The sequence below is a fragment of the Cadophora gregata genome, assembly GCF_030347475.1.
Source record: "Cadophora gregata isolate MNR1 chromosome Unknown scaffold_12, whole genome shotgun sequence".
NCBI classification, from domain to species: Eukaryota; Fungi; Ascomycota; class Leotiomycetes; order Helotiales; family Ploettnerulaceae; genus Cadophora; species Cadophora gregata.
This window is the reverse complement of record NW_026695935.1, coordinates 1,466,126-1,490,434: the sequence shown is the minus strand read 5'-3', so window position 1 is coordinate 1,490,434 and position 24,309 is coordinate 1,466,126. Positions and strand designations below refer to the sequence as shown.

The window sequence follows — 24,309 nt, the reverse complement described above, 5'->3', positions numbered from 1 at the left end:
CCCTTGGTTATTCGGCGATCAGGCAACGTCAGAGGTTGAGATACTCCTTGCGAGGTGGAGTTGAAAGAAACCTTGAAGTCTTGCTTGTGAGGGAGCTGGGCTTCATGTTGACGGAGAAGAAGAGATAAACCATGTCACTAGCATCAAGAACTGAGACCAATCATGCATGGGATTCCAAGCAGAACAGCCCCAAACTGCTTCCACTAATGTCTATCATACAGTCCTAGCAAGTTGACTTCAAGGCAGGCCCAGTGGCAATCCAAGGAAACTCTGAATGCGATGATTGATTGCCGAACAAAAGGTGAGTGCTACCCGACTGTCATCGTCCAGTAGTCACTGCTAGAGCAAATATATTCCTCCAGATGACGACCTCTTGCAAAACAAAAGCAGCACAAGGAAGCCAGTAGTATACAGGTGCATTAAACACGGAGTGCCGCGATTCCAATCACAATTGACGCCATTCTCCATTCCCATGCCATTCCTATGAATACCTATCCGCTGCGGGCCTTCTCAACATATTCTGGGCTGGGAGTCTCGTATTCGCTGACAAAGTACTTGGTGACATTGCGTCCGATCCAGATGGTTAATTTGGTAAGCTCTTCACGAAGGCGATTCGAAGACTGAGCGTCCATATTGGTCTGAGCAATGAGCTCTGGAAGGGTAACTTTGGACTTGTCAGTTCTGTATATGTAAGTGGCAGATAGGGGCTACCAACCAATGAGGCGGCACAAGTGCTCTGCACCATAAGTATCACCAACAGTCTTGCCGGCAAAGTCACCAGTATCCTTGTTGAAACCTTCACGAACTTCGATGTATTGACTGCGCTCGAAGCTGCAGAATTCTATCAGAAGATGTGCAGGTGCATGAAGTTAGAAGCCTTACCGGTACAAGAGAATGCGACCAAGGGTCTTTTCGAAGTATTCCTTCAGACCAGCAATGACCTCTAGGAGAATATCATATTGAGCAGTTCCGGCTTGGCGTCTTGGTTGCTCGTAATCGAGGTAGTCATCCAAGATCTTGTTGACAGGCTGAGCAGCTGGAAGGGGAACAAGTTGTTGGTTCTTGGTGACATTCTCCCAATCATCGACGAGAATTGCCTTGATATGGTCTGGTACTGGAAGGTGGATTGATGGCCTAGTGTGGAAAGTCTCCTCCTGTATGTCACAATTTGTTAGTACATCATATTTGGCAGCAAGTCTTGGCCATAATTTGAAGATCTTGTCTGCTGGGTCGCTAGGTGTCTTCTTGGTCGGAGTCGATGCAGGAGTAGAAGACGAAAAGGGGGTCAAAGCTGGCACAGAGTTCGACGTCAACGGCGCTGAGGATAAAGATGAACTTTCATCAACATTCTCAACCGTGGAAGCAGGTGAGCCATCAGAGGTTGGAGCGCCAGCAGCAGGCAAAGACCCAGGCTTAGCCAAGCGAGCACGACGGCCTCTTCTTGGAGGACCCGGCTTCCATCCACTACCAGTCTCCGGGATTTCGATCCTCCCTGCAAATGGTACGACCCTATGGCGAGGCATGTCCTCGTAGTACAGCCTAATTATCTCGGTATCTGTTCCATTTCTGATGTGCTCAAGGACCTTAGGGTGTGGGGCCGCTGCCTTAGCTGGCTTCGAGTGAGAGTACGCGTACTTGTTTGGATTTCTGAGCTTGCCGGCAACTTCATCGACGTATTCAAAATTCTTGGGAGGAAGCTGCAAGAGATTATCTTGGGCGAGCATGTCATTGTCATGAAGGAAACGGAGAACGTCCCATTCGGAGCTCTTAGGGTCAGCCCAAGATTGGTATTTGCGCTTCGATCTAGATTTCTCAGTGTCAAGAGCGACGGCTTCAGCATCTCCTTCTTCTCCATTTCGACGGACAGCACGTATTGCGCGACTGCCAGGAACGACAGCACTGGTAGCAATGGGCTCATTTGAGTTATCTGTGATGTCCTCCGACAGGTCCATGGTCTTGTTTCGCGATTTGCGGACACGCTTTGGATGAGGAGCAACTGCGGTAGCAAGTTTATCTACGGTCTTGTGTGTTTCGTTGTTGATATCGCAATCAGACGCCTTTCGCTTCTTGCTAGCGGATTTCTGTTTGTGCTCAGCCTTGTTCCCAGCCTTGTCAGTAGCCTTGCAGAGAGGCTTTTCAACGACCGAGACAGCTGCTGAAATGGCCTTCCTCTTCTTAGGAGTATGTGTGAGTGCTGTCTTTGTGAAATGCTTATCTTCGGTTGTGAAGTCTTCTGAAGCTGCCTTGCGCTTCAAGGTACGCGCTGGGGCTGGTACGATAGTCAAGCCCGAGCTGATTGCCTTGGGTGATGGCTTGATCGCGCGCGTCGATCTTCTCCTACTGGCAGAGGTTATGGGCAGATCGTTGGAGACATCAGATTTGGCAATGGATATGATTGTTGCGCCTGTGGTGGTTGAAGATGTTTTGGATACCCAGGACTTGAAGACCAGTTTGACGCGCTGAGGCGAGGGAGACATGATGGTATTGACAGGGTCTTTGCCTGGGGACTTTGACTTCAATGAACTGTTGTTCGCTTTACTCATGCTGTCATGCGACTGGTAGCAGGTATCAGTCACACGGGAAACGGGATATTGAGCCTGGGAGATGGATCAGTAGAGGCGCGACAAGATGCTAGCAGAACACAGAGCACTCACAATATCATCGGTGACAGGGAAAGGCACAGTGCCTTTGATTGATGGACAAGGAGGAACTTCTTCGGTAGTTGCGCATCCTTGGTAAATCGATCTGGAGTTTTCCTTCGAGCCCTTGGGGGTGACCTTCCAGCTGATGGGAGACATTGCATCGACATCCTACAAACTTGAGTGTCAGCAGGATTCAGCGAATAATTGGAATTTTACTTACAACTCTTTCATCAACTGATGGTACAAGATGGTGCAAAGCAATTTGGGCGTTTCCAATGGAGCCGTAACCAGGTACACTGTGCGCAGATTGGGAGCTTGATTTGGGAGCGGCGGCGGAGGAAGAAGGCCTTCGGCTGGGATTCTGCCGATTTTCGCCTTCTCCTGACTTCACCTTCGACAAGCGAAACAACACGTCCGCGCCTACATGGATAATTGAGGAGGTGGGTTCTTTAGCGCCCCTTCGTAAGTAAGAGGGCACTTGTAAGCATTGTAGTGTTGCAAAAACTTTACTCAACGTGTGACTTGCAATATGGCTCCCGACGTGGGCTCCTAACGATTGATCCAAGGAGCTTCCCCCAACGGACTTGTTAAATGATAGTCTTCCACTCGGTTGCGCCATTGCAGTATTCTCGAGATACCCTCGTTCTGTAAAGTGACGGCCTCAGAATCCATGGCTGCGGGTCCTGGTAGGCGATGGAGACTTGCGTCTGAACGTTGCGGCATCGGATCAGCACTTGACCCGTATCGACCTCTTGGTCGGACATGATTCCGACATCCACAGCACTTGAATCGCAAGTTAGTCTTGCGTGGTAGAGGTTATAAAGTTACTTACACTTGGGTTGTACATTGAGCTCCAGTCTTCGGAGACCGTCTCATCAGATCCCAAATCAAGGTCATCTGAGTGAAGAACAAGCATCGTCAAGGGCCGCGCAAAGGACGGTCACAAATCCGTAATCGAGTGTTGTATATCCCAGGTTTCCTCGACGAAGTAGTGTGTAGGAGAGGAAGGTAGTCGATGAAAATCTGAAGGCAGGTGGAAGACTTGTCTGTCTGGAGGAAGTTGTTCCATATTTCATATTTTTCCAGGCATGCATACATGACAAAAGATTTATGCGACATGTTGCAGTCGTCAAAGGGTTCCTCCCACTGCTATTGAGGCAGAATGTTGTGGAAAGAAATGGTCATTTCCTTTCGCTTTGACAGCCTTCCAAAATGGCTGTTGTTGCGCTAGTCGAGCAGCGGAGATCCAGGAAATCAACTTCAAAGCATTTGCGAGAGACTAAGTCGGTCCAATCCAGGCATTTCCAGAACGATAACAGCCAGCAGGTAAGATCCCGTCCTTACGAGACAATCGGAAGCTCGTCCCCAGCGAGACAAGACCCATGAAGCCAAACTAAACAAAAGAAATGGATAGACTCACAGGTTCAAGATCATAATCTCTATGTCTCCGAGCACCACCACGTCCGCTCTGAGCAGCAGCCGAAGCATAACGCTCCTCACTGCCACGAGCCGAGCTGAAGTCCGAGCCGTTGGCACGGCCGCCTCTGCCCTTTGTCGTGGACTTCGGTCCTCCTCTGGTCTGAAGCGCCTTCATTTGATTGTGAAGTTGGGCGGCAAGTTCTTTGTTCTCTTCTGTGAACTTGCGGACGCGGTCTTGTGGCACCCAGTCGTCCCAGCTGTGATTTTGCACGTTGTCAGGAACGTTTTTGGAGTATCGAAATAGAGGGGGAAACCACATGACTTGAAGAAAGGGGATAAATGTTGCGGGATTGAGGGTTGGGGATTGCTTCTAGACAGGAGGGAGCAGAAGTGACGAAAGGAAAATGGAGGATGCAGTTTCGCAGGGAAGAGTTGACTGCTGCGTTCTTTCCCACTTGGGAAGGGAAGAGCAGCCAAAGATCCCAACGAGTTGAACCTTCCAGAAATGCACTCACTGCCAGCAGTTAGCACACGAATCTCATCCGTCACAGCATGTCAAATACACTCACCGTATTCTTCCAGCCCTTATAATGAATCTTGTACTGCCACGAATGAGTATCGTTGTCATCCGTCTTTCTCACGTCCAGGATCTTGGCCTCATAGAGCATCTCATGGTGAAAACAAAGGACCCGCTCATCCTTCGCATAGGGGGAGCTCGCTGCAGCAGCTTTTGATGGAGCCATGTCGTATCCAAAACCCCAAAGAACAGATACCAAAGAGCTTGAAAGTGAGATCTAAAGTTGATCGGTCTCCTGGCTGTGGCGATTGTGATGTTCAAGGGATGTGTAAGTGATGGTGAAAGAATATATGCCTGAGTAAGGTCGATTCGCTCGAGACTGCAAGGTTCTGTTTGCTGCCAGCCGAGAAGCGCGTCAAAGCCAACCCTCAACGCGTCCCACTCCCTTGTTCAGCCTTGCGACAACAAAGCCTCGTCATTTTATTTACAACAGAAGGTACCACGAAGTCGAAGGCAATCTAGCTACCCTTCTTCATTGCCTAGATTATATACAATCGATCACACTACACTGTCAACTTCACTCCTCCACAGCCAAACACCATGGCGCCAACAGAAGAAACAATCCTCTCAACCTTCCTACTATCCCCCGCTCCTCTACCAACAATCATAACCCTCAAAGCATTCACCGAACTCTTCCCACGATCTCAGCAATCTTCTCCGCAAATCAAAGCCCTCTACAGAGACCTACAGCATCAACGAGCCCGACTGACTGACGCCGTGAGCCGGAATATTGCAGCAGAAGTCAAGCGGGGCAAGGCGCAGCGCAGAGAGGTAGCCAGAGCTCGGAAAGAGGCTGAGAGGGAGCAGCAGGATGATGAGGTCGATGTGGAGAGGGCTGTAGGTTCCATAATCCGTCTCAGTCCCGCAGATTCATATTTACCGTACTAATTTATCATCCAGCTGTTTGGTCCTACGTCGAACCTGCCAGTATCAAAACCGCATACATTGAGCTCGATATTACCGGAGTTGGAGAGCGCTGTTGAAGAGGTAGAAGACGAGATACGGAGGTTGGATGAGGAAGCTGAGGCGCTGTTGGCAGAGATGCAGAGCAATGTTGGTAGCTTGAGCGATTTACGATATGGTCGACTGGCCAATGGCCAGCTTCGTGAGCAAGTCATTGGGGGGTTGGAGAGACTGGAAAGTTCATGCGATAAGAGATGATGGATGATTTTGTTCAATGTTTTGATTTCTACAGCATTACAGGAGTTTTTGATACCCAATGGAAATTATGATCACTATATAATCGTCTCCCGACATGACAAGATGAAGCAGAGTTCCGTATCCAACCTAACCAGTTTCCTTTTGGGAGATGTATCCCTTCCTCGTCAACGAAGTTTTACTAGTCTCTAGTTAGCTAGAAGCGGATGTTTTCCTTGCATGGAATTACTTACACGAGCTGCAGTAGCTGGGGCGGCTGGTCTGCGACCTTGGGGTGCGGCTGCTCTGTTGCTCCTGTAAATGTAGTCAGTATACAGTCTTCATTTCTCATAGCTGACTACTAACATGATGGTTCTGCTCGCAAAGGAAATACCGATCATGAACAACCATGAGGGGATGACAGCGAAGACCCAGAAGAAGTATCCAAGAGGAACGGCGAGGTGGTTCTTAGCGAAGAAGCCGTCGAATGGGTGGAAGACACCCTCGTAGACCTCCAACTCCTTGTAAGATTGGCTGGAGAGGAGATCTGTGAAGGTCTTGACCTCGGTGGTGGTAGTATTCAGTCTCCGGGTTCGGATAGTGACAGGAGCTGGCTTGGGGAGAACATCCAAGATCCAAAGTGCTGGAGGTCCGGCGCTCCACGAGTTGCAGAGAACTGGCTGGTTGTCGCAGTTCAAGTAGGCCAAGTGAGGAGCAGCTGGGTTGGCGGTCCACAAGAGAGCAGTCTCATTGAATGCTTTCTCCATTTTAGCACACTGGCCAAAGCAAGTGGTGTTTCCTCCAGTAACGAGAACCCACCACTCCTCTGGGGTAGTGGCTGCCGGCTTGACACTTGAGCGGATGGTCTTCTCCCAGTCGCCGAGGGTCAAGATGTTCAATGTCCTACCTCCAGCCTTAGCAGCGGCAGCCTCAGGAGTGTGCGCCTTGTTAGGGTTTGGAATGTAAGATGCGATCTTGTCGAAATAGAACTGGGCTTGAGCCTTTGCTTGCTCGAGAGGGGACTCTTGCGCAGCAGCCAATACTGGCAGAGCGAGGAGGGAGAGGGTTGAGAAACGCATGACTGTTGTTTCTAGTGAGGTTGAGAGGTTGATTGATGAGGAGGGATCGAAGTCGGAGGAGAAGGCTGCAGCAATGTACTGTAATGCGCCTTGCCTTGGGATGGGATGATGCAATGGGGCGATAAGGCTAAAGAGCTCTGACGCGGGCGGGAGACAAATGTCAAGGAGAGACTCAGAGGGCAAAGATTACAACAAAGTAATATTTGCAAATTGTAAAGAAAGATGAAGCCAGATATGAGGGAGGATAAGGATAAGGATAAGTGAAGTGAGAAGCAGAGAGTGAGGTGAGGAAGAAGCACAACAATGGAAGCTAGAAGAAGCAGGGTCCCCAAATAACAATACCAGTAGTGTAGAATACAAATTACCTTGCCCACCTGGGGATGGGATGATGACTACCTTAGCCTGGGCACTGGTGGGCATTCCTGTTGGTCCAGCAGCAGAGCCGAGCCGGGCAGAGCAGAGCAGAGTAGAGCAGTCTAGGTAGGTAGTAGGTAGGTAATTTACCTAGGCCAGACCCGTACCCGTGAGTGCTGTGAACCTGAAAGAAGCGGCAGCGCTGTCACGCGTATATTTGATACCGGAAGCCGGATGTTCCAGAATCGCACCGTACAGCCAGTCTTTCAGTCCTCCAGTCCTCCAGTCCGAAATGGCAGTAGCCGACCAGTCGAGACCCATTCGTCAAGCTACCTAGGTAGGGCAAACTGGGCACCTGCACCTGCACCTGCAGTCAATGGAAGCTCATCTTCCCCACCTTATCTGTGGACCCTGCCCGGGCTGCCTGGCTCCTCCACTGGACCACTACTGGCCACCGAGGCCACTCCTACTGGTCAGCTGCGGCGGGCGGGACTTCTTCGCTTGCAAACACCGACAGACCGATAAGATAACATTTTTTTTCCATCGTGAGAACTTCTGGTGCTCTGAATTTCACATCCCGCTCACCACGGCGCAAAGAGCCCTACACGTCTTCACGATGTCTCTCGAAGAGAAGCTCGACAAGATACGTTCGCCGAAGCTTCAAAATCAACAACAGGTACGATTAATCCGGTCCTGGCCTCTGCAAAGAGCCCGAGCCCAACCACTTGCTGAAATCTCCAGACACAAATTGTCCTGTCTTCACTGGAAGACATTCTTCGAGATCAGAAGACCGAGCCCACCCCGACTGGATACTTCGCAGGACTTCTGGCGTTACTCGGGAGAGCCACCCCTAGTTCTGGTGTAAATAAAGAACTGGCAACGTCTGTTGTCTATCTGCTCGATGTTGTTACTCCATATGCCCCTCAGCCGCTGCTTCAGTCGAAGTTCTCGCAAATTCTAACAAGTCTTGCCCCGGCATTGACACTCCCGGAGGCGGATGCACCACTTCTCCGACCATCGATAGGATGTCTCGAGTCGCTGCTGATAGCACAAGATTCGGCAGCATGGGAGCTGGGACAAACACAAATTGGGCCTCGTCGGGCGGTTGCTGGACTTTTGAATTTGGCGGTGGACCACAGGCCGAAAATCAGAAAGAGGGCACAAGATGCGATCACAAAAGTTCTCAAGAGTCCCCCTCCAAGCGTGTCTCTCGACCACCCTGCGGCAGATATGTGTGCAGAGACGGCACTGAAAAGTTTGAGTGAGCTTGCTGCTCGGTCGATCCAAGCGAAGAAGCAGAAGAAGAGCGAAACGACGGAACACGAGCCCGCTTTAATACACTCGTTGCAATTGGTGAAAACCGTGGCATCTGCATCTGGCGGCTGGCCGAGCAAGAAAATCGAAGCTCTTTGTGAAGTTTTGTTGAATATTTCGAAATCGACCAACGAATACCTGACAATGGCCGCCTTCGAGGTTTTCGAGATCATTTTCGAGGGGATGGCCGATCAGGTCTCGTCTTCAAAACTTCCTCGACTTTTGGAAGTCATTTCGGAGCTTCGGCCTTCGCAGAACGATTCCCAACTCTTACCACCCTGGATTGCGGTACTCTCAAGAGGATACGATGTCGCTGCACAAATCGAGCCCGAGGAGACCTTTCAGAAGCTCCCTGAGCTTTTTAACCTGATTTCGGGATTCTTGGCGTCTGCATCACACAACATTAGAGTTTCTGCCTCTGAGTGCTTGGTTTCATTCATGGCGAACTGCGTACCAGATTCTGTCCTTCTGGAGCCCTCTATCTTTGACGAGAAGATCTTGGAAAAGCTTGCAAAAGCAGCTATGGAGCTACTGAGCGTCAAATACCAAGCTGCGTGGATGGAGACTTTCAATGTTATGGGCGCCATGTTTGATGGCCTCCGCTGGAGAGCTGATCCAATTTTGATAGACGTTGTCAAAACCATTGGTGAACTACGTGGGAACGAGTCATTCACTGGCAAGAAGGAAGCCAATGAGATTATCGGAAAGGCGATTCGCGCAATGGGACCAGATAGCGTCCTTCGAATTCTACCTCTGAACCTTGCTAAGCCAAAAGCCGGGCAACCTGGAAGGGCTTGGATGCTGCCGGTTCTACGAGACTATGTCAGCAACACCAGCTTGCGCCACTTCAGGACCGAGTTCGTCCCGCTTAGTGAAATCATGTTTGCCAAAGTTCTGGCTCATGGTGAGGCTGAGAAAACAATGGAGGTTAAGCTGTTCGAGACGGTCGTCCAACAGACATGGGCCATTTTCCCAGGTTACTGTGATTTGCCGCTTGATCTTACAGACTCTTTTGACCAATCTTTTGCAGAGTTGCTAGCCAACTTATTATACCAACAAGCTGATCTGCGGACTGATATCTGTAAAGGACTCCAAAATCTAGTCGATTCGAACCGAGCTGTTGTTGCTATCGAATCGGAGGATGATCTTGTTTTACAAAGCAGGGTCTCGAAGGTCATTGCCCAGAAGAACCTTGATCATTTATCAACATTTGCAAGCAACATGCTGTCGGTACTGTTCAATGTTTACAGCAAGACATTACCGCACCACCGAGGTTATATCTTGAGATGTATCAACTCATACTTGAGTATCGTTCCTTCTGCTGAGCTTATGAAGACCTTCGATTCTGTTACTCAATTGCTCGAATCATCTCTTTCAGAGATAGGAGCCCAGACGCAGGCTGAGAAGCAAAAGCAAAAGCAGCAGAATGCCGCCAATAAGATGCCACCTACCAGTCATACCCTTATGGATCTGGTCATCACCATCTCGATATATCTACCAAGAGAGAGCTTCACTACGTTGTTCAATATCGCCTCAATCATTATCCTTAAGGACGATGATCCCCAACTGCAGAAAAAGGCATACAAACTCATTCCTCGACTTGCAGAATCTCCGATTGGCCAACAAGCCCTCCGAGAACGGACTACAGAGCTACAACAGCTCCTCGTCAACAGTGCCGAAAAAGTTTCTGCCCCAGCGAAAAGAGACAGACTTACAGCAATCTCTACACTCATTCCGTTCCTCCCCAATGACTCCCTCCACTTCATCCCAGGCATCCTTGCAGAAGTCGTCATCTCCTGTAAAGAAGTCAATGAGAAAGCTCGAACAGCAGCTTTCGACCTTCTCGTCCTGATGGGTGAGAAGATCGCCGCTGCGCCCGGTTCTATGATTCAGAACGGTAAAGTAGCACATATGCCGGACGACACACCGCCCGTTCCAGCCACTCTCGAAGAATATTTCACTATGGTTGGAGCGGGTCTAGGGGGAAGCACGCCACATATGAACTCTGCGTGTATTACAGCACTTACTCGTATCCTCTATCACTTCCGCGGAGCTCTACTTCCGGAGACGATTGCTGGGCTCGTCGAGACCATGGATCTCTTTCTTACGTCCAACAACCGCGAAATTGTGCGCAGCGTCCTCGGTTTCGTGAAAGTTTGCATCATTAGTCTGCCCACCGAGATGGTGCTCGCACGTCTCCCAACCTTGATCCCAAATCTTATGGTCTGGAGCCACGAGCACAAAGCACATTTCAAAGCAAAGGTCAAGCACATCCTCGAGCGCATGATTCGTCGTTTCGGTGTCGACATAGTAAACAAGCACTGCCCCGAAGAAGACCGCAAACTCATCTCCAACATCCGCAAGACCAAGGAACGCAATAAGCGCCAAAAGGAAGCTGCCAAGGCAGCAGGCGCTGAAGATAGCGACGAGGAATCTGGCAAGAGGAAGGGCCGCTTTGAGAGTGAATACGATGAGGCTCTACACGGTAGTGACGAGGAATCAGATGGCTCCGACGTCTCGGACAATGAAGTCCTCGGCAAGAGCAAGAAGACGGCCAAGAAATCCGGCAAGACATACATCGTTGAGGATGAAGAAGAGCCACTTGATCTCCTTGACAGGAAAGCTCTGGCGAACATCTCGTCAACTAAACCACTCAAGCAAAGAACAGTGGTCAGGACGAAAGCCAAGATGGATCTGGATGGCAAGCTGCTGCTTGGTGGTGATAGCGACGATGACGACGACGTGATGATTCTTGATAACCCTGGTGGACATGCGGATGAGGATGAGGGCGGTGTGGGTGCGTATGTGAAGGCGCTCAAGGGGCGAGATGCTGTGCAGAGGGGTAGAGGTGGCAGGCTAAAGTTCTCTAATAAGAAGGACCAAGACGACGATGACGAGATGGATGTGGATGACGATGATATCAAGGCTGTAAAGAAACAGATCGGTGGCTCTTCGAAGGATGCATTCCGTGGTAGAGTAAGGGGCGGCTACAGAGGCCGAGTAGGAGATAGAGGTAGAGGCGGCCGTGGAGGAATTGCGAGTGGGAGGAGAGGCTTGGGGGAGGATAAGCGAAGTGGGAGTGGAGGTGGTCACAGAGGCAGTGGTGGCAGAGTCATGAAGTCCCCACGAGGACGTGGCGGTCGCAGGTAGAAGACGTCGACGTCGTGCGAGGCAATAAACATGTTTTATCTATGTGCACCATGGGAGCTGTTTCATTTCGCATACGGAATTCCTCAAAGCGTTTGATCTTCTTCCAGCCTCGCGAAAGTCTAATCTGTCCTCGAATCATTGCTGTCATCAAGTCTTTGCCAAGTCCTATGTTGTCAAGCATTCTTCCTGTTCAACGCTGGCGTGTTCACATGTCCTGCCCCGATCGTCACGGCCATTCTTTTCAGGCTGGTCATTGCAGTACTCACGAACTCTGTTCTTCTCAACCATCTCTTATCAGAAATCTGCGCTGGCAACGATGGAAGCACACAATACGTTTTCAACACCACAATTGATTTCCATGATCATACAAATTTATGCGATACCTCCTTTTCCTACCGGCCAACGAGTCGTTGCTTGTCTGTCTACTCCTCAGTTCTCTTACTGCGACAGGACAGCGGCTGTCCTTCAGATTTCAGTCGGGCTTCAAATACAATCTCGTCCGGCTGACTGATAGTGCACGCAATAGTATACTTCTTAGGTATCGTAACGAAGCGGTCATCACGGTACAAGTCCACCTCAACCTCCCAACCTTTAGAGTGCAATCTTTGCTGTGCTGTTCAAGTCAGCTTGGCAAACTCTTTTTCGATGGAAATTTGGGCTTCACCTTCTTTGAAAGTCTGAGGAGCTTGTGATGCTGCAGGCACGGTGATAAATCTGTGCCTCACAGTCTTGTCACGAGACTTGCCTGTGAAGGTGAAAACCCAGGAGTTCCTTTGGAAGCCCGAATTCAGCATCTACCCAATCAGTATCGGTCTTGAACAGACTCTGACGTAATTCTGTAGACTTACTGGGATCTCCTGGCCAGTGATCCATTCCACTGTGCCTTTACTCGTCTCGACGCCGAAGACTGCACCGGATCCGAATTTGGACAATTCCCTGTGGTCGTACACAAGACCCAAGCCACTGCTGGTCGCCAAATCTCTATATTCTTGGATTACTCGTTGAATTGTGATCATTGGAACATAAGAACTTACGGCAAAAGCACAGCGTGATCAGGGCATGCGACCGGCACAGAAGGCTCATATCTGGCCTTCAATCTGGCCTGGAGGTAGAGCATCAGGGATCCGCCACCACAAAGGCCTATGACAGCCTTCTCCTCATCAGAAAATAGTACCAACAGCTTGAGACTCGGATTGCTTACAGGGCTGTTCCTGAACCTACATCTCAGTACATTGATGGCCTCATCAATGGCTTCTTCGATTTCTCCGACAAATTCGGTAAAGAACCCTTCAAAAACAACACTGCGATGGTCGCATGTCAACTTGGGTAACAATGAGTGATGGAAAGTACTTTACCTTGGGATGCAAAGGTTACCATCCTGTATTGTGGTATCCCTGCTTGGTCCTGGTTGAGAAGAAGGCTGCCCGTCCTCAACGACGCATCCTTCTGGAAGTCGAATGGCAACATTCCCATACGACTTCGAGAATTGATTTCTGGCTCGTGCGAGACCGGCACTTTTCGTCATCTCCAATGCCCACCTACTGGGCTCCTGAACTCCTGCACTGCGGAGAATCCGTTCAGTATGCTCCCAGAAACTCTGCTCGAAAGCCACGACGCCCCTCGGCTCCAATTTGAGCAGACTCTGAGATGCCAGCTTTCCCGGGCCAACAATTTCGGAGATTGCCACATCAGTGGTTGCTCCGCCAATATCGCACGATATGACAACGTTACCCACAGCGTATCTCTCGTTGCAATTATCAGCACCAAGTTGGCCTTGGCTCAGGATGCTCTGCGCTGATGCCTCTGCTTCGGTAGCCAAAACTTCCACGCGAGGATTGCTGCTGATGTCGCAAGACCTCAGGGCTTCCTCTGCAAGCCGCTTGAAGTCGGCAACAACGGGGTACTCGAGCCATCTACCGGGCACGCTGAAAATCCATATCACATCTCCCGATCGCCAGCCCCGACCCAACTCGGTGTTGATGGTGTCCGCAGCATGGCGACAAAAATCATGAAGGTAGTCTTCGATCCAGCGATGCACTTCAGCCGGAGATTCTGGGGTCCACCTATACAATTGAATACTGTCGTCAGCAAAGGAACGTCTTCCTTTCGATTGGACCATCCGTTACAAACAGAACATGGAGAGGTGGAAATTCGGCTTACAGCTTATTTTTCGCGACATAGACGGTGGCTGGACTTCCCATGAATGCTTTGAAGCACTGCTTGACCTCGTCTGCACGCATGTCTGCGCATCCTCGACCCCACGCGATGGGAGTTCCTCTATTGTCCAATGGATCATATGCCAAAGCTGTGGGGATTTTTCCGATAGAGGTCCAGCTCGACCGGAGACTCGTTCGCCATGCAATCGCTATGCAATGTTAGTATGCTCTTCTGGCGAGTTTCATTTTGTTTGTGATGAGGAGATACATGCCCGAGCCTGTCATACCAAAGTCCACACAAATCATAGTCTGGAATGGGAGAGTGCTGCCCATTGTCGCAGTTTGCTGAATCGTGGTACAGATGAAAGTTCTTGGTTTTCTTTTTTGGAAAGTGCGGCAAGTTCTTCGCGTCACTATATCAGTCTCCTGGGTATTGCCACCATGACTGAAGGACAAGGCGGTCTGAGTCTCCAAACGAGTCTGAGATGTTCAGGTTTCTCAGTGCACTGGCACAATTGATCAGCCTCAGTCTCCATGAAACCGCAGCTCACTACCTATCCTTGGAAATACGAGACTTCAATTCCAGCCCAGCGCCAGTCTCTGGTGTCTGTGTTACCCGAATATCCATCTAACAAAGCAGACATCTCAGAGATGCGACGCCTTTGCATCACGGACTACTTTTATCAGCTATAACAGGTCCACCACCGCCTCCACGGGAAAACATATCTGACTTCAGAGACGAATGAGTCACATCAATGCCGGAGTTGTCCGAAGAGGCTTTTCGATATTTTTATTTGCTGAAGACATCTCGGGTCATCTGAGATAGACTGAGGAGGCGTTCCCAGGACCCGGTTCCGGTTTCGAAACAACGGCTGCTTGCATATTCGGGAATGCAGCTCCAAGGTAGGTGAACAAAGAGATCCCATTTTCCCCTTCTCGCTCCTGGGCAACGAAAATCTTCGCTACTATTGGGATTTTGACTCTTCATCATCGGCTCTCATCTTCTCCTGAATCTTCACAACCGCAGACTGGAAATTGCCCACAAATCGTCCGAGATGGACATGCCGACCTTTATTGCCGTCGTCACGGTGCTTTCTACTCTTCTATGTATTTTCATCATCTTATCTTCTCGCCTCTTAATTGTCCGTCACCGGCGCAAGCAACGCTTGACAGCCCATGAAGATGCTGCCGTACTTCAGCCAAGAATTCCAGGCACACCAGCACTCGTTCCCAGAAACGGACCTCCCAAAGGATGGGATGCAGATTCTGTGAAATACTCGTTCGCTGGAACAAATACAGCCGTGCTCAATTTCATCTTGAAGTGGATCCTTGACAATGACGAGTCCATCGTACCAGGAGACGACTCTCCGTCTAGGATAGAGGGCACCCTCTTCAAGGAAGGGACAGATGATGACTTTTTCTCTGACGGCAGAGATACCAGGCCTTTCCCGAACCAACGCAAATGCACTCCCGAGGAAATCTACTCGCTCCTTCAGAATGAGACCACTCGATCAAAAGTCGCACACTATATTTTCATGTCGGTACTTTTGAATGCCGTTTCTCTCGATGGCTCACCTCCTTCAAGCCTTCTTCCACTTTGGTATGTGGACTTGTGTGGTCTCCGTCGATTACGCGAAGCCATTCGTGGAGTTCACCGTAAGTTTCCATCTTCTATGACACTGTGGGTGGTTATTCCAACTCAAGACTGATTCAAGACTTTTCTAGTCTCCCCTGCAGTTTCAATCCATGCCCATCAATTCGGTGCTTATCACGGCGAAGGAAAAGTCTCCTCAGAGGATGTTGTAAAAGGATACGTCCTATATCTCGAATCAGTCTTCAAGCCATATCTTAAGGGCGATGATACCCGGGAAGTAAAGGCCGATCGTCACACTGACCTCCGAAAGGCGATTTACGCAGCAGCTGATCACGGGATGAAAGTGATTGGGTGCCCAAATTACGAGTTCCAATACAACTGGGGAGAGCGAGACGTACATAACATCATGATCCACCCAGGACTTTCGGCTTCGGTCTATGTGGCTGGTCGGCTGGACAGAACCGAAGATCTGATCAAGGCTCGAGTGGCTCCTGTGGTGCGAAGTGTTTGAGATCGAGGTACTGATAAATGTGAGGGCTGTTGTATCGGGTAACACACACTTGCCAGCGTAGCTTTGATTTGGGGGGAGTGGGAGGAGTGGCCTCTGACTTTTTTTTCGAAAGTTGTGTCTTGATGATGGGTTTTCGGGATATGTTGAATCTTTCACTTCTCACAACTGACTTCGGTCAAGTTTGCTACCACGCTGTATCGGAATTATCTATTCATCATACTGCACACTATAGCTACACACCAAATACAATCTCATTGGTATTCCACATTATACCCACTGACGCTGATTATGCCGGTTCGTAACCAAACTACACGCCGCATGAGTAGTGTCTCGGGTATGTGACTTGCTGTCTCTTGTTCCAACACCGCGCCCCTTTTGGGTCTCGCCGTGGCGGCTTCTCGACCGGCCTAAACATCAGTTCTTGAAACCGATTCTAAGACTTCAACATGCTTGTGTGATCAACCTGAAATATGTTCACAGACATGGCTTTGTCTGACAGAATATCCGAGTCTGCCTTGTCCACAGCTGTAACACTGAGAGTGGATACTTAAACAGCTTCCATCATCACTTGAATATTATATTTCAGCAACAACGTGTTCCGTTATCACCATCGACCTGTAATCACTCCTTTTACAACACTTCCGCACAAATTTCATTCCTACACTGCTCCAATGGAGAGTGCGATCGGAGTAGGAATCGAGGCCGTGAAGACACTCGTTGTCCTCATCCAGGATGTACAGGATGCGCCAGATCTCGTTGCAGACATCAAAGACACTGCTCACCAGTTCCGTGGTATTCTTGATGGCTCAAGTGACCTACGGAAGATTCGGTATCTCAACGCCAAACAGATGGATGATATGATCTCCAGTCAGAAGATTTGCATCGAGCAACTTCACGCTATCACAGCGATACTCCGAAGCTATTTCAACACCAAGAAGAGCTCTTTTTCTGTTACTGCTTCATTGAAGTTTGTTCTGTTTCAGAAAGGAGACTTAGAATCACACATGGAAAAGTTGATCCGTCATACGGAGCTCCTTGAGCAGCTCATCGAGCAGTAAGACACCATCATGAGCTGTGCTACACCATATCCGCTGACCACAGAACAGACTCAGGGCCAATGCTCCCAGTAGAGAAATATCATTCTCTATCGCACAGGGTCAGAGGCCGGTGCAGAACATCGAGCAATACGCCTTCACAAAGATGACTGCTCCAGAGACTGCTTCCGACAAGTAGTCCAAGCTCGTCAGCAGATACACTTGGTGAGCAGCTCCTGCTCGAAGATGGCCAAACTATCGAGGAAAACGAGGCTAACGGTTCTTCTAGTTTAACAGCATGCATATCTGATGAAGGGTTGGAAGTTAGGATCGGATGGACGAATGGACGAATGGACACATGGCTAGATGGATACATGGATGGAGTTTCACATATTTTTGCGTTTCAAGAAGAAGAGAATGTACTTGCACGGAAATTGTTACTGGAATGGAATACTGAGTAGATATTGCCAACGCGCACAAGGTCTTTTCGAGCAGATTCGTGCAGGTTCTACCACAACCGTGAGGAGATGAATCTTCTTCATGTCTCGATCCTTGGCCACCTAGTACAACTGCATTGGGCACCCTTCCTTCGAAGGATCCATCTTCTCTCTAACGACATCCAGTGTTAATTTCATCAAATTTTCCTCCACATCCTCATCCTGATACAGCTTACTGCCCTCCTCCACAACAGCAGGCGGACAGACATACAGTCCACCCTCCTCACTTGCCGTCGCACAGAACATAGCACTGACAGCCCCTTCCCACTGACTCTTCTTGAACGGCTTCATTCCCACGCTCATCGCATATCCGGCGACTGGATAGGGCTCATGGATCTCCTCGGTGCTCATTTTCGTATCCACGAAACCAGGATGTATGCTGTTTGCAATGATGTTTGGATACTTCTCTTTCAGGTGCTTGTTGAGGTTTTTAGCGTATAGCATCTGTGCTAGTTTCGAGCGGCCGTATTGTCCATTGGGCCCGAGATCTTGGTTCAGTTCGTCGAGGCTGGCGAATTTACAGTCGCTAGGTGTGCCTTGGTGTGCATTAGAGCCGAACATGACCAAACGAACTTTGTCCTCGGGACTCTTCTTTGCGGTAGACTTGATCAATGGGAGGAGATGCGAAGTAAGAATAACATGACCCATATGATTGACAGCCATGTGTCTGTCAACACCGTAAGGAGTTAGTTGGTAAGTCATGATACCGCGAGCGGCACAGTTGATCAGGATGTCGAGGCGGTCGGTGGAGTCGGTGATTTGCTTTGCGATGCCAGGAATTGATTTCCAGTCGCCCATGTCGGCCTGAAGGAATTTGACTTTGGAGGTGTAGGAAGACCCTAGGGTGGAAGATATGTCTGATGAAGCACCATCGAGACTTTCCTTCGTACTACCTATGATGACTGTAGAGTGTCGTGTCAGATTCATTTGGCTTCAAAATAACCAATGACTGCCAACGACTGCTAATTCTCTGATGAGATACACCACGCAAAGATCTATGGCTTACATAGTTTCTCGATGTTCTTCTCCAAAAGCGTATGTGCACACGCGTACCCAATTCCCCTCGAACCCCCAGTGATAACCGCAACTTTGTGACTCTGGTCCGGGACGGCAGCTAAAGAGAATTGATTTGCTTTTGAAGCAAGAGAATGGCTATATATCTGTCTATACACTAGAAAATTTGGAGACATACTGCAGCACGTTACCTTCCACCAAAATTCTCCGCGATGGTGTTCTTGACCGTGTTGATAATAGCGGCCATCTTGAGACAATCCCTTGGGTTCTTCTTTGTTTCACTGAATTGGAGTGAAAAGATATACTTTGATTTGAATGCAGCACATGAAAGATTTTATGAGAAGCTTATTTATCAGTAGAAACAGCCACATCCTCAGGTCATACCTAGCACCTGATGACGAGCTTGATATTTTCTGGAGACAGGTAGATGCCCTCGCAGATTTTATTGGCTAAGATTGTCCCGAGGAGGTACTGGATACGTATCTTCATTTTCTTTGGTTTCGCATCTTCCATTTGATAGCCGCATTTGATGATTGGTGAGTTCTTCAAATCGACTGTCGTCATCGGTTTCTCGCTTATCAGCATCCCCATATCCACATTTGTTGACATGAAAATAAGGGTCCAACAGCTTGCTGTTGAGTATCTGCTCGCGCATAGTTTGGGGTTCGCAGTACCTAGGTAATCCACTGGAATTTGCCAAGCAGTACTTTACGCTCATGAAGAAGACCTGTGTAGACCAGTCCAGATGTTCAGCTTGAGAGAATTTGAAACTTGATCTGGCTCCTTCTCGGTTCGCCCACCGAGGGAAAAGCTGAATATTGGGACAGGATTCGAACAGACAGGGCAAATGCTGTTTTAACCTGCATGCTCAGAGTGGTCAACAATCAGTCGTCTGCATGGGGCACCATCCGATCACATCAATCGGATATGTTCCAACTATTGTTGTTAATTGACAAGAAATGCTGTTCGCTAAAAGTGCTATTTGTACCTGGAAGTGCTACTCTTGTCGCGGATGGAGTGGTGACACGTGCAAGCACCGTTGCACGAGTCGAAGAAGGTTATCACTGGTGGGAATTGAGTCTGCGTAAGGGCAGGAGCGCGGTCGTCTCCAAAGAGAAGGTCAGATCGTTATGTGGGCCTGAGGTGATCTAGCAGGTCTTAGTGACTGCTGCGTCTACTGAAACAAGCTGTGATAGTATCTGAGATGGCTGAGCTGGAGCGATGTCACTGAAAAGTTATTGTTCGACTTTGTGACTTACACAGATTGACGATGGTTTGCTGGAGAGGCAGATGAGACAGCTTCGGCGCTTAAAACAGAATCAGTTGTTGTCTACTCCGTTGTTATGCCATGCATGGTACCCGAAGGTTCCCTGGCGACCTGCTGCCTCCTTCTACGCCATATTTCGTATTGAAAAGCTGATGTCCATGGGAGACCAAAAGTATCGGAATAACTCGTGGTCTTGGCAACATGAAATTCTGCTAGACCTCTGGATTTGCGAGATTGAATGTCATGACTCTGAGAACTGATAATCGAGTCCTCCGAGCCATGTACACCAGCAAGCTCCTTGAATAGATGATGGGCTAGGATGGAAAACTTTATGCGGTTACGTTTAATAGACAGTGTTATCAGGAATCCTCTGCTATCATAACTCGAATAATCATCTGATGGATCGGGCATTCTGAGACCGGAAAAAGAAACCGAATATGGAACGTGTTGGCGGCTCAGCGGATGTACTTGAAATATGACGCAGCAAACTCGGCTCTGCTGGTAGAACTCAAGAGTCTCAGGGCTCGAATTATACTTCGTCCACAGCGATACAACACATCCAAGTCTAGACACAGAGTGTCTTCGACCACATAAGCCTTAACGGACCGGGGCGAAGTGGACATCCCACTTTCCAACTACCTGGTGTCAAGCACACCTCGTTGTTAGTCACACTGAGTTTGCTGCTCCAGCTAACTTGACATGTCGGTCTGGGGAATGTAATCATCCTCAGGGCGATACTCCGCGAATATGACTTCCACGGAAGAACCCCGGGAGTGAATGTCCGCTAAGTTACCCATTCTCCTCTGCGCTTAATCTCTCGCTCATGGCGTTGAGATGGGATCGGGATGTTAGGTTACTCGTTGTTAGAGTAAGTTCCATTGTTTCCTCCCCGCATCGGCAAAACGGGAGACATTCCGTCTACAAAGCTTCGGGTGAAGCTCGGATAAACCATGACGCTAAACTTTCCACCGCTCAGTCGCACCAATGACCTCTTGTATGCTATGGTTTTAGCCAGGCAATGTCCATCACTAGGACCAGTTTTCTGTGTTTTGCACGATCTTGACCTCGGGAACGGAGCGGAACAGATCGATGGCTCTCCGAGTGGTCTTTTGGCGTTGCTGGAGAATATTCGGCCAATTGAGGCTTCCAGTGGCTAACACCCGACGCTGTGCTTGCTTTGAGGATGTCAAGGTGGGACCGTGACCGTGGGATGAGGGGAGCAGCGGACGAAGCTTCCCTCGTGCCTGCCACTTCTTCTTCTATTTATATACTGTCTTCCTCCGTTGACGTTCTCTTTCTTTGCTCTACATCCCCCTTTATACCGACCAGTCCTTTAAGCGAAGCTCGCGAATAATACCTCACAATATGACAGCTACTTTTGACGTCGAGGAAGTCCTGGCCAAGCTCAACATAGTTGAGAAGGTTTCTTTACTAGCAGGTCTGATGCCGGTGTTCTGTTTGCCGTTCCTTCTTCATTGCTGACAGTCGATTAGGTGCTGATTGGTGGCATACGGTCGCTGTTCCTCAGCATGGGGTCCCAGCGATCCGAGTCTCTGACGGACCAAATGGTGTTCGTGGAACGCGGTTTTTCAATGGTGTCAAAGCAGCATGTTTCCCCTGCGGAACTGCTCTGGGGGCTACTTGGGATATCAACATACTCCGGGAAGCCGGTGTGCTTATGGGAGAGGAGAGCAAAGCCAAAGGCGCCCACGTGATCCTGGGACCCACTATCAACATCCAACGATCACCTCTGGGTGGCAGAGGATTTGAGAGTTTGAGCGAAGATCCTGTTCTAGCTGGACTAGGAGCAGCAGCTTTAGTGAATGGTATCCAGGATACTGGCGTTGTAGCGACGATCAAGCATTTTGTGTGCAATGATCAGGAGCACGAACGTAATGGAACGAATGCCATCATTACAGAAAGAGCTTTAAGGGAGATTTATTCGTTAGCTTTCCAATTGGTGGTCAAGGAGTCAAACCCTGGATGCTTCATGACCGCGTACAATAAGGTCAATGGTGTTCATGTTAGCGAGAATCCCAAGATTTTGGCTGGTATGTTGAGAGGGGAATGGGGATGGGATGGCTGTGTTATGAGTGATTGGTGAGTGCAATTCTTCTCTTATGTGAGGAATCAACTGAAACTCATAGGTGGGGAACCTATTCCACATCCGAAGCAATCAATGCTGGTCTTGATCTAGAGATGCCAGGCGCTACGAAATGGCGTGGAGAGATGCTAGTCCAGGCTGTCGGTGTCAATAAAGTTGCCGAATACGTCCTAGATGAGAGAGTTCGGAACGTTTTGAATCTCGTCAACAAATGTGCAGCCGCGAAGATTCCAGCAAATGCCGAGGAGAAGACGAGGGACACACCAGAAACTGCAGCCTTCCTCAGAAAGATCGGCGGAGAGTCGATTGTTCTGATGAAGAATGAGGGCGGTGTACTTCCACTGAAGAAAGACAAGAAGGTAAATCATGTTCCGTTCCATTAAAGTAAATGTGCTTAACAAACTAGACTCTCATTCTCGGACCGAACGCAAAAATTGCATACTATCACGGTGGCGGTTCTGCATCTCTTGCAGCTTATTATGCTGTTACTCCGTTTGATGGTATTAGTGCCCAACTTACCTCCCCACCCGAGTACACTGCAGGATGTTATGCGCATAAGGAGCTTCCACTCCTAGGCAACCTTCTCAAAACCGACAAAGGCGAACCAGGAGTACGATTCCGTGCTTACAATGATCCACCTTCAGTCAAGGATAGACAAAATGTCGATGAGCTCACACTCACGAAGACCGAATTTCTACTGATGGATTACAATCCACCAGCGATCAAGCAGGCTCTCTGGTTTGCAGATGTTGAAGGTACTTTTATCGCCCAGGAGGACGGAGACTTCGAGATCGGACTTGGTGTTTACGGTGCCGCTAAGCTATACATAAATGGCAAGCTATTAATTGACAATGAGACCAAGCAGACCAAAGGAACTTTGTTCTTCAACTGCGGGACTGTCGAGGAGAAAGGCATTCTTCCTGTAAAAAAGGGCGAAAAGTACGAGGTCAAGGTTGAGTTCGCAAGTGCTCCAGCTTCTAAGCTGGACCAAGGAAGCAACGTGCTATTTGGAGGGGGTGCTTTGAGAATTGGTGGAGCGAAGGTCATTGAAGCCGATGAAGAGGTCAAGCATGCTGCTGCACTAGCAAAGGATGCCGATCAAGTTATCATTGTCGCTGGACTGAACGTAAGAGACCTTTCCCAGTACAAGTTCAACTTGCTAATACGACCAGGCCGATTGGGAGACGGAGGGCTCCGACAGGGAAACTATGTCTCTTCCGGGACACATGGATGCTCTGATTTCGGCTGTCGCCGTTGCAAACCCATCAACAGTCGTAGTTATGCAAAGCGGCACGCCAGTAGCGATGCCTTGGATTTCGTCTATCAAAGCACTTGTTCACGCTGTAAGTTTCACTGTCCTGGACCACAATACAAATCTGACGTTTCTATAGTGGTATGGCGGCAATGAGACTGGTAATGCCATAGCAGATGTCCTGTTCGGAAACGTCAACCCAAGTGCCAAGCTTCCGCTCAGCTTCCCAATCAGACTTCAAGATAATCCAGCATATCTGAACTACCGAACGGAGCGGGGACGTACTCTGTATGGAGAGGTAAGCATATGCCCCAGAGCCAGTTGTGACTTTCATGCACCACAAATTTTCCACAAGATCCTGAATCTTCCTTCTTGTCAGTATTCATGGAAAATACTAACAAATCCTTAGGATGTCTACGTCGGTTACAGATGGTACGAACAACTTGAAGTACCAGTGCTCTTCCCATTTGGTCATGGTCTGTCGTACACGACGTTTTCGTACTCCGACCTCAGCGTCTCCAAGACCGACACAGACCTCAAGATCAGTGTCAAGGTCACCAACACAGGTGCCCTCGCCGGCTCTGAGATCGTACAGGTCTATGTATCCCAGAAGAACCCCAGCATCCGCCGACCACTTAAAGAGCTGAAAGGATTTGCCAAAGTTGCATTGGGTAAGGGAGAGAGCAAGGTTGTTGAGATTCCAATTGCAATCAAGTATGCAGCAAGTTTCTGGGATGAGATTAGAGCGAAGTGGATCGTGGAGAAGGATGATTATGAGGTTATTGTGGGCAAGAGCAGTCAGGATAATGAAGCCCTGAAGTCGGGCTTCAGTGTCGAGAAGACGAGCTGGTGGAGTGGATTGTGAGGAAAGGTGAAATGAATCAGGTCGTCTTGGGTCTGGAAAGTTTGATAGAGCATCATTATGGAGCGCCTTTACTACTATGTTCTTACAAGTATGACCTTCTCTATTCGAAATGGGCCTATAGACTCGAAATATGGCCATAGAACTACTGGAGGCTTAACATCACACAAGGAGAGATATCATGGACTGTGAAAAATCTTTGTGGCTGCCAACATGTATCTTTGCCAAGGTGGGTTGGGCTTAGCATCAAAAAGCTCTACTACATAAATTCAATTTCGAGACCATCTATTGCTGGAGATGAAGTAACGTAAATTACCAATTTCAGGTCTTTGATTCGCCCATCTAA

At 49.1% G+C, this 24,309-nt stretch overlaps 9 protein-coding genes across 9 annotated transcripts; 5 read left to right on the top strand and 4 right to left on the bottom strand.

Moving 5' to 3' along the window:
• Positions 1–491: 491 nt before the first annotated feature.
• On the bottom strand, positions 492–4,380 carry EAF3 (Esa1p-associated factor; the record flags this gene model as incomplete). Its single annotated transcript, XM_058496577.1, has 4 exons — positions 492–664; positions 716–831; positions 883–1,154; positions 4,063–4,380. 4 exons carry the CDS (start codon positions 4,378–4,380, stop codon positions 492–494), a joined length of 879 nt encoding a protein of 292 aa, XP_058353829.1.
• A 547-nt stretch (positions 4,381–4,927) lies between these two features.
• On the top strand, positions 4,928–5,805 carry ONS95_003275 (uncharacterized protein). The gene is made up of 2 exons (XM_058496576.1): positions 4,928–5,475; positions 5,539–5,805. Exons 1-2 carry the CDS (start codon positions 5,179–5,181, stop codon positions 5,797–5,799), a joined length of 558 nt encoding a protein of 185 aa, XP_058353828.1. The 5' UTR covers positions 4,928–5,178; the 3' UTR covers positions 5,800–5,805.
• Positions 5,806–7,369, bottom strand: ONS95_003274 (uncharacterized protein). The gene has a single exon (XM_058496575.1). It carries the CDS (start codon positions 6,852–6,854, stop codon positions 6,117–6,119), a length of 738 nt encoding a protein of 245 aa, XP_058353827.1. The 5' UTR covers positions 6,855–7,369; the 3' UTR covers positions 5,806–6,116.
• A 455-nt stretch (positions 7,370–7,824) lies between these two features.
• Positions 7,825–11,672, top strand: ONS95_003273 (uncharacterized protein; the record flags this gene model as incomplete). The annotated part of the gene is made up of 2 exons (XM_058496574.1): positions 7,825–7,884; positions 7,950–11,672. The coding sequence occupies 2 exons, from the start codon at positions 7,825–7,827 to the stop codon at positions 11,670–11,672; spliced, it is 3,783 nt and encodes a 1,260-aa protein (XP_058353826.1).
• Positions 11,673–12,094: 422 nt separating this feature from the next.
• Positions 12,095–14,161, bottom strand: ONS95_003272 (uncharacterized protein; the record flags this gene model as incomplete). The annotated part of the gene is made up of 7 exons (XM_058496573.1): positions 12,095–12,285; positions 12,337–12,466; positions 12,521–12,653; positions 12,707–12,973; positions 13,028–13,735; positions 13,833–14,037; positions 14,101–14,161. The coding sequence occupies 7 exons, from the start codon at positions 14,159–14,161 to the stop codon at positions 12,095–12,097; spliced, it is 1,695 nt and encodes a 564-aa protein (XP_058353825.1).
• Positions 14,162–14,883: 722 nt separating this feature from the next.
• On the top strand, positions 14,884–16,199 carry ONS95_003271 (uncharacterized protein; the record flags this gene model as incomplete). Its single annotated transcript, XM_058496572.1, has 2 exons — positions 14,884–15,484; positions 15,554–16,199. The coding sequence occupies 2 exons, from the start codon at positions 14,884–14,886 to the stop codon at positions 15,931–15,933; spliced, it is 981 nt and encodes a 326-aa protein (XP_058353824.1). The 3' UTR covers positions 15,934–16,199.
• A 405-nt stretch (positions 16,200–16,604) lies between these two features.
• On the top strand, positions 16,605–17,166 carry ONS95_003270 (uncharacterized protein; the record flags this gene model as incomplete). The annotated part of the gene is made up of 2 exons (XM_058496571.1): positions 16,605–16,987; positions 17,040–17,166. 2 exons carry the CDS (start codon positions 16,605–16,607, stop codon positions 17,164–17,166), a joined length of 510 nt encoding a protein of 169 aa, XP_058353823.1.
• A 361-nt stretch (positions 17,167–17,527) lies between these two features.
• On the bottom strand, positions 17,528–18,725 carry ONS95_003269 (uncharacterized protein; the record flags this gene model as incomplete). The annotated part of the gene is made up of 3 exons (XM_058496570.1): positions 17,528–18,366; positions 18,471–18,616; positions 18,670–18,725. 3 exons carry the CDS (start codon positions 18,723–18,725, stop codon positions 17,528–17,530), a joined length of 1,041 nt encoding a protein of 346 aa, XP_058353822.1.
• A 2,385-nt stretch (positions 18,726–21,110) lies between these two features.
• ONS95_003268 (uncharacterized protein) lies at positions 21,111–23,966 on the top strand (the record flags this gene model as incomplete). Its single annotated transcript, XM_058496569.1, has 7 exons — positions 21,111–21,183; positions 21,239–21,845; positions 21,893–22,208; positions 22,256–22,975; positions 23,022–23,192; positions 23,241–23,399; positions 23,511–23,966. The coding sequence occupies 7 exons, from the start codon at positions 21,111–21,113 to the stop codon at positions 23,964–23,966; spliced, it is 2,502 nt and encodes an 833-aa protein (XP_058353821.1).
• Positions 23,967–24,309: the final 343 nt, after the last annotated feature.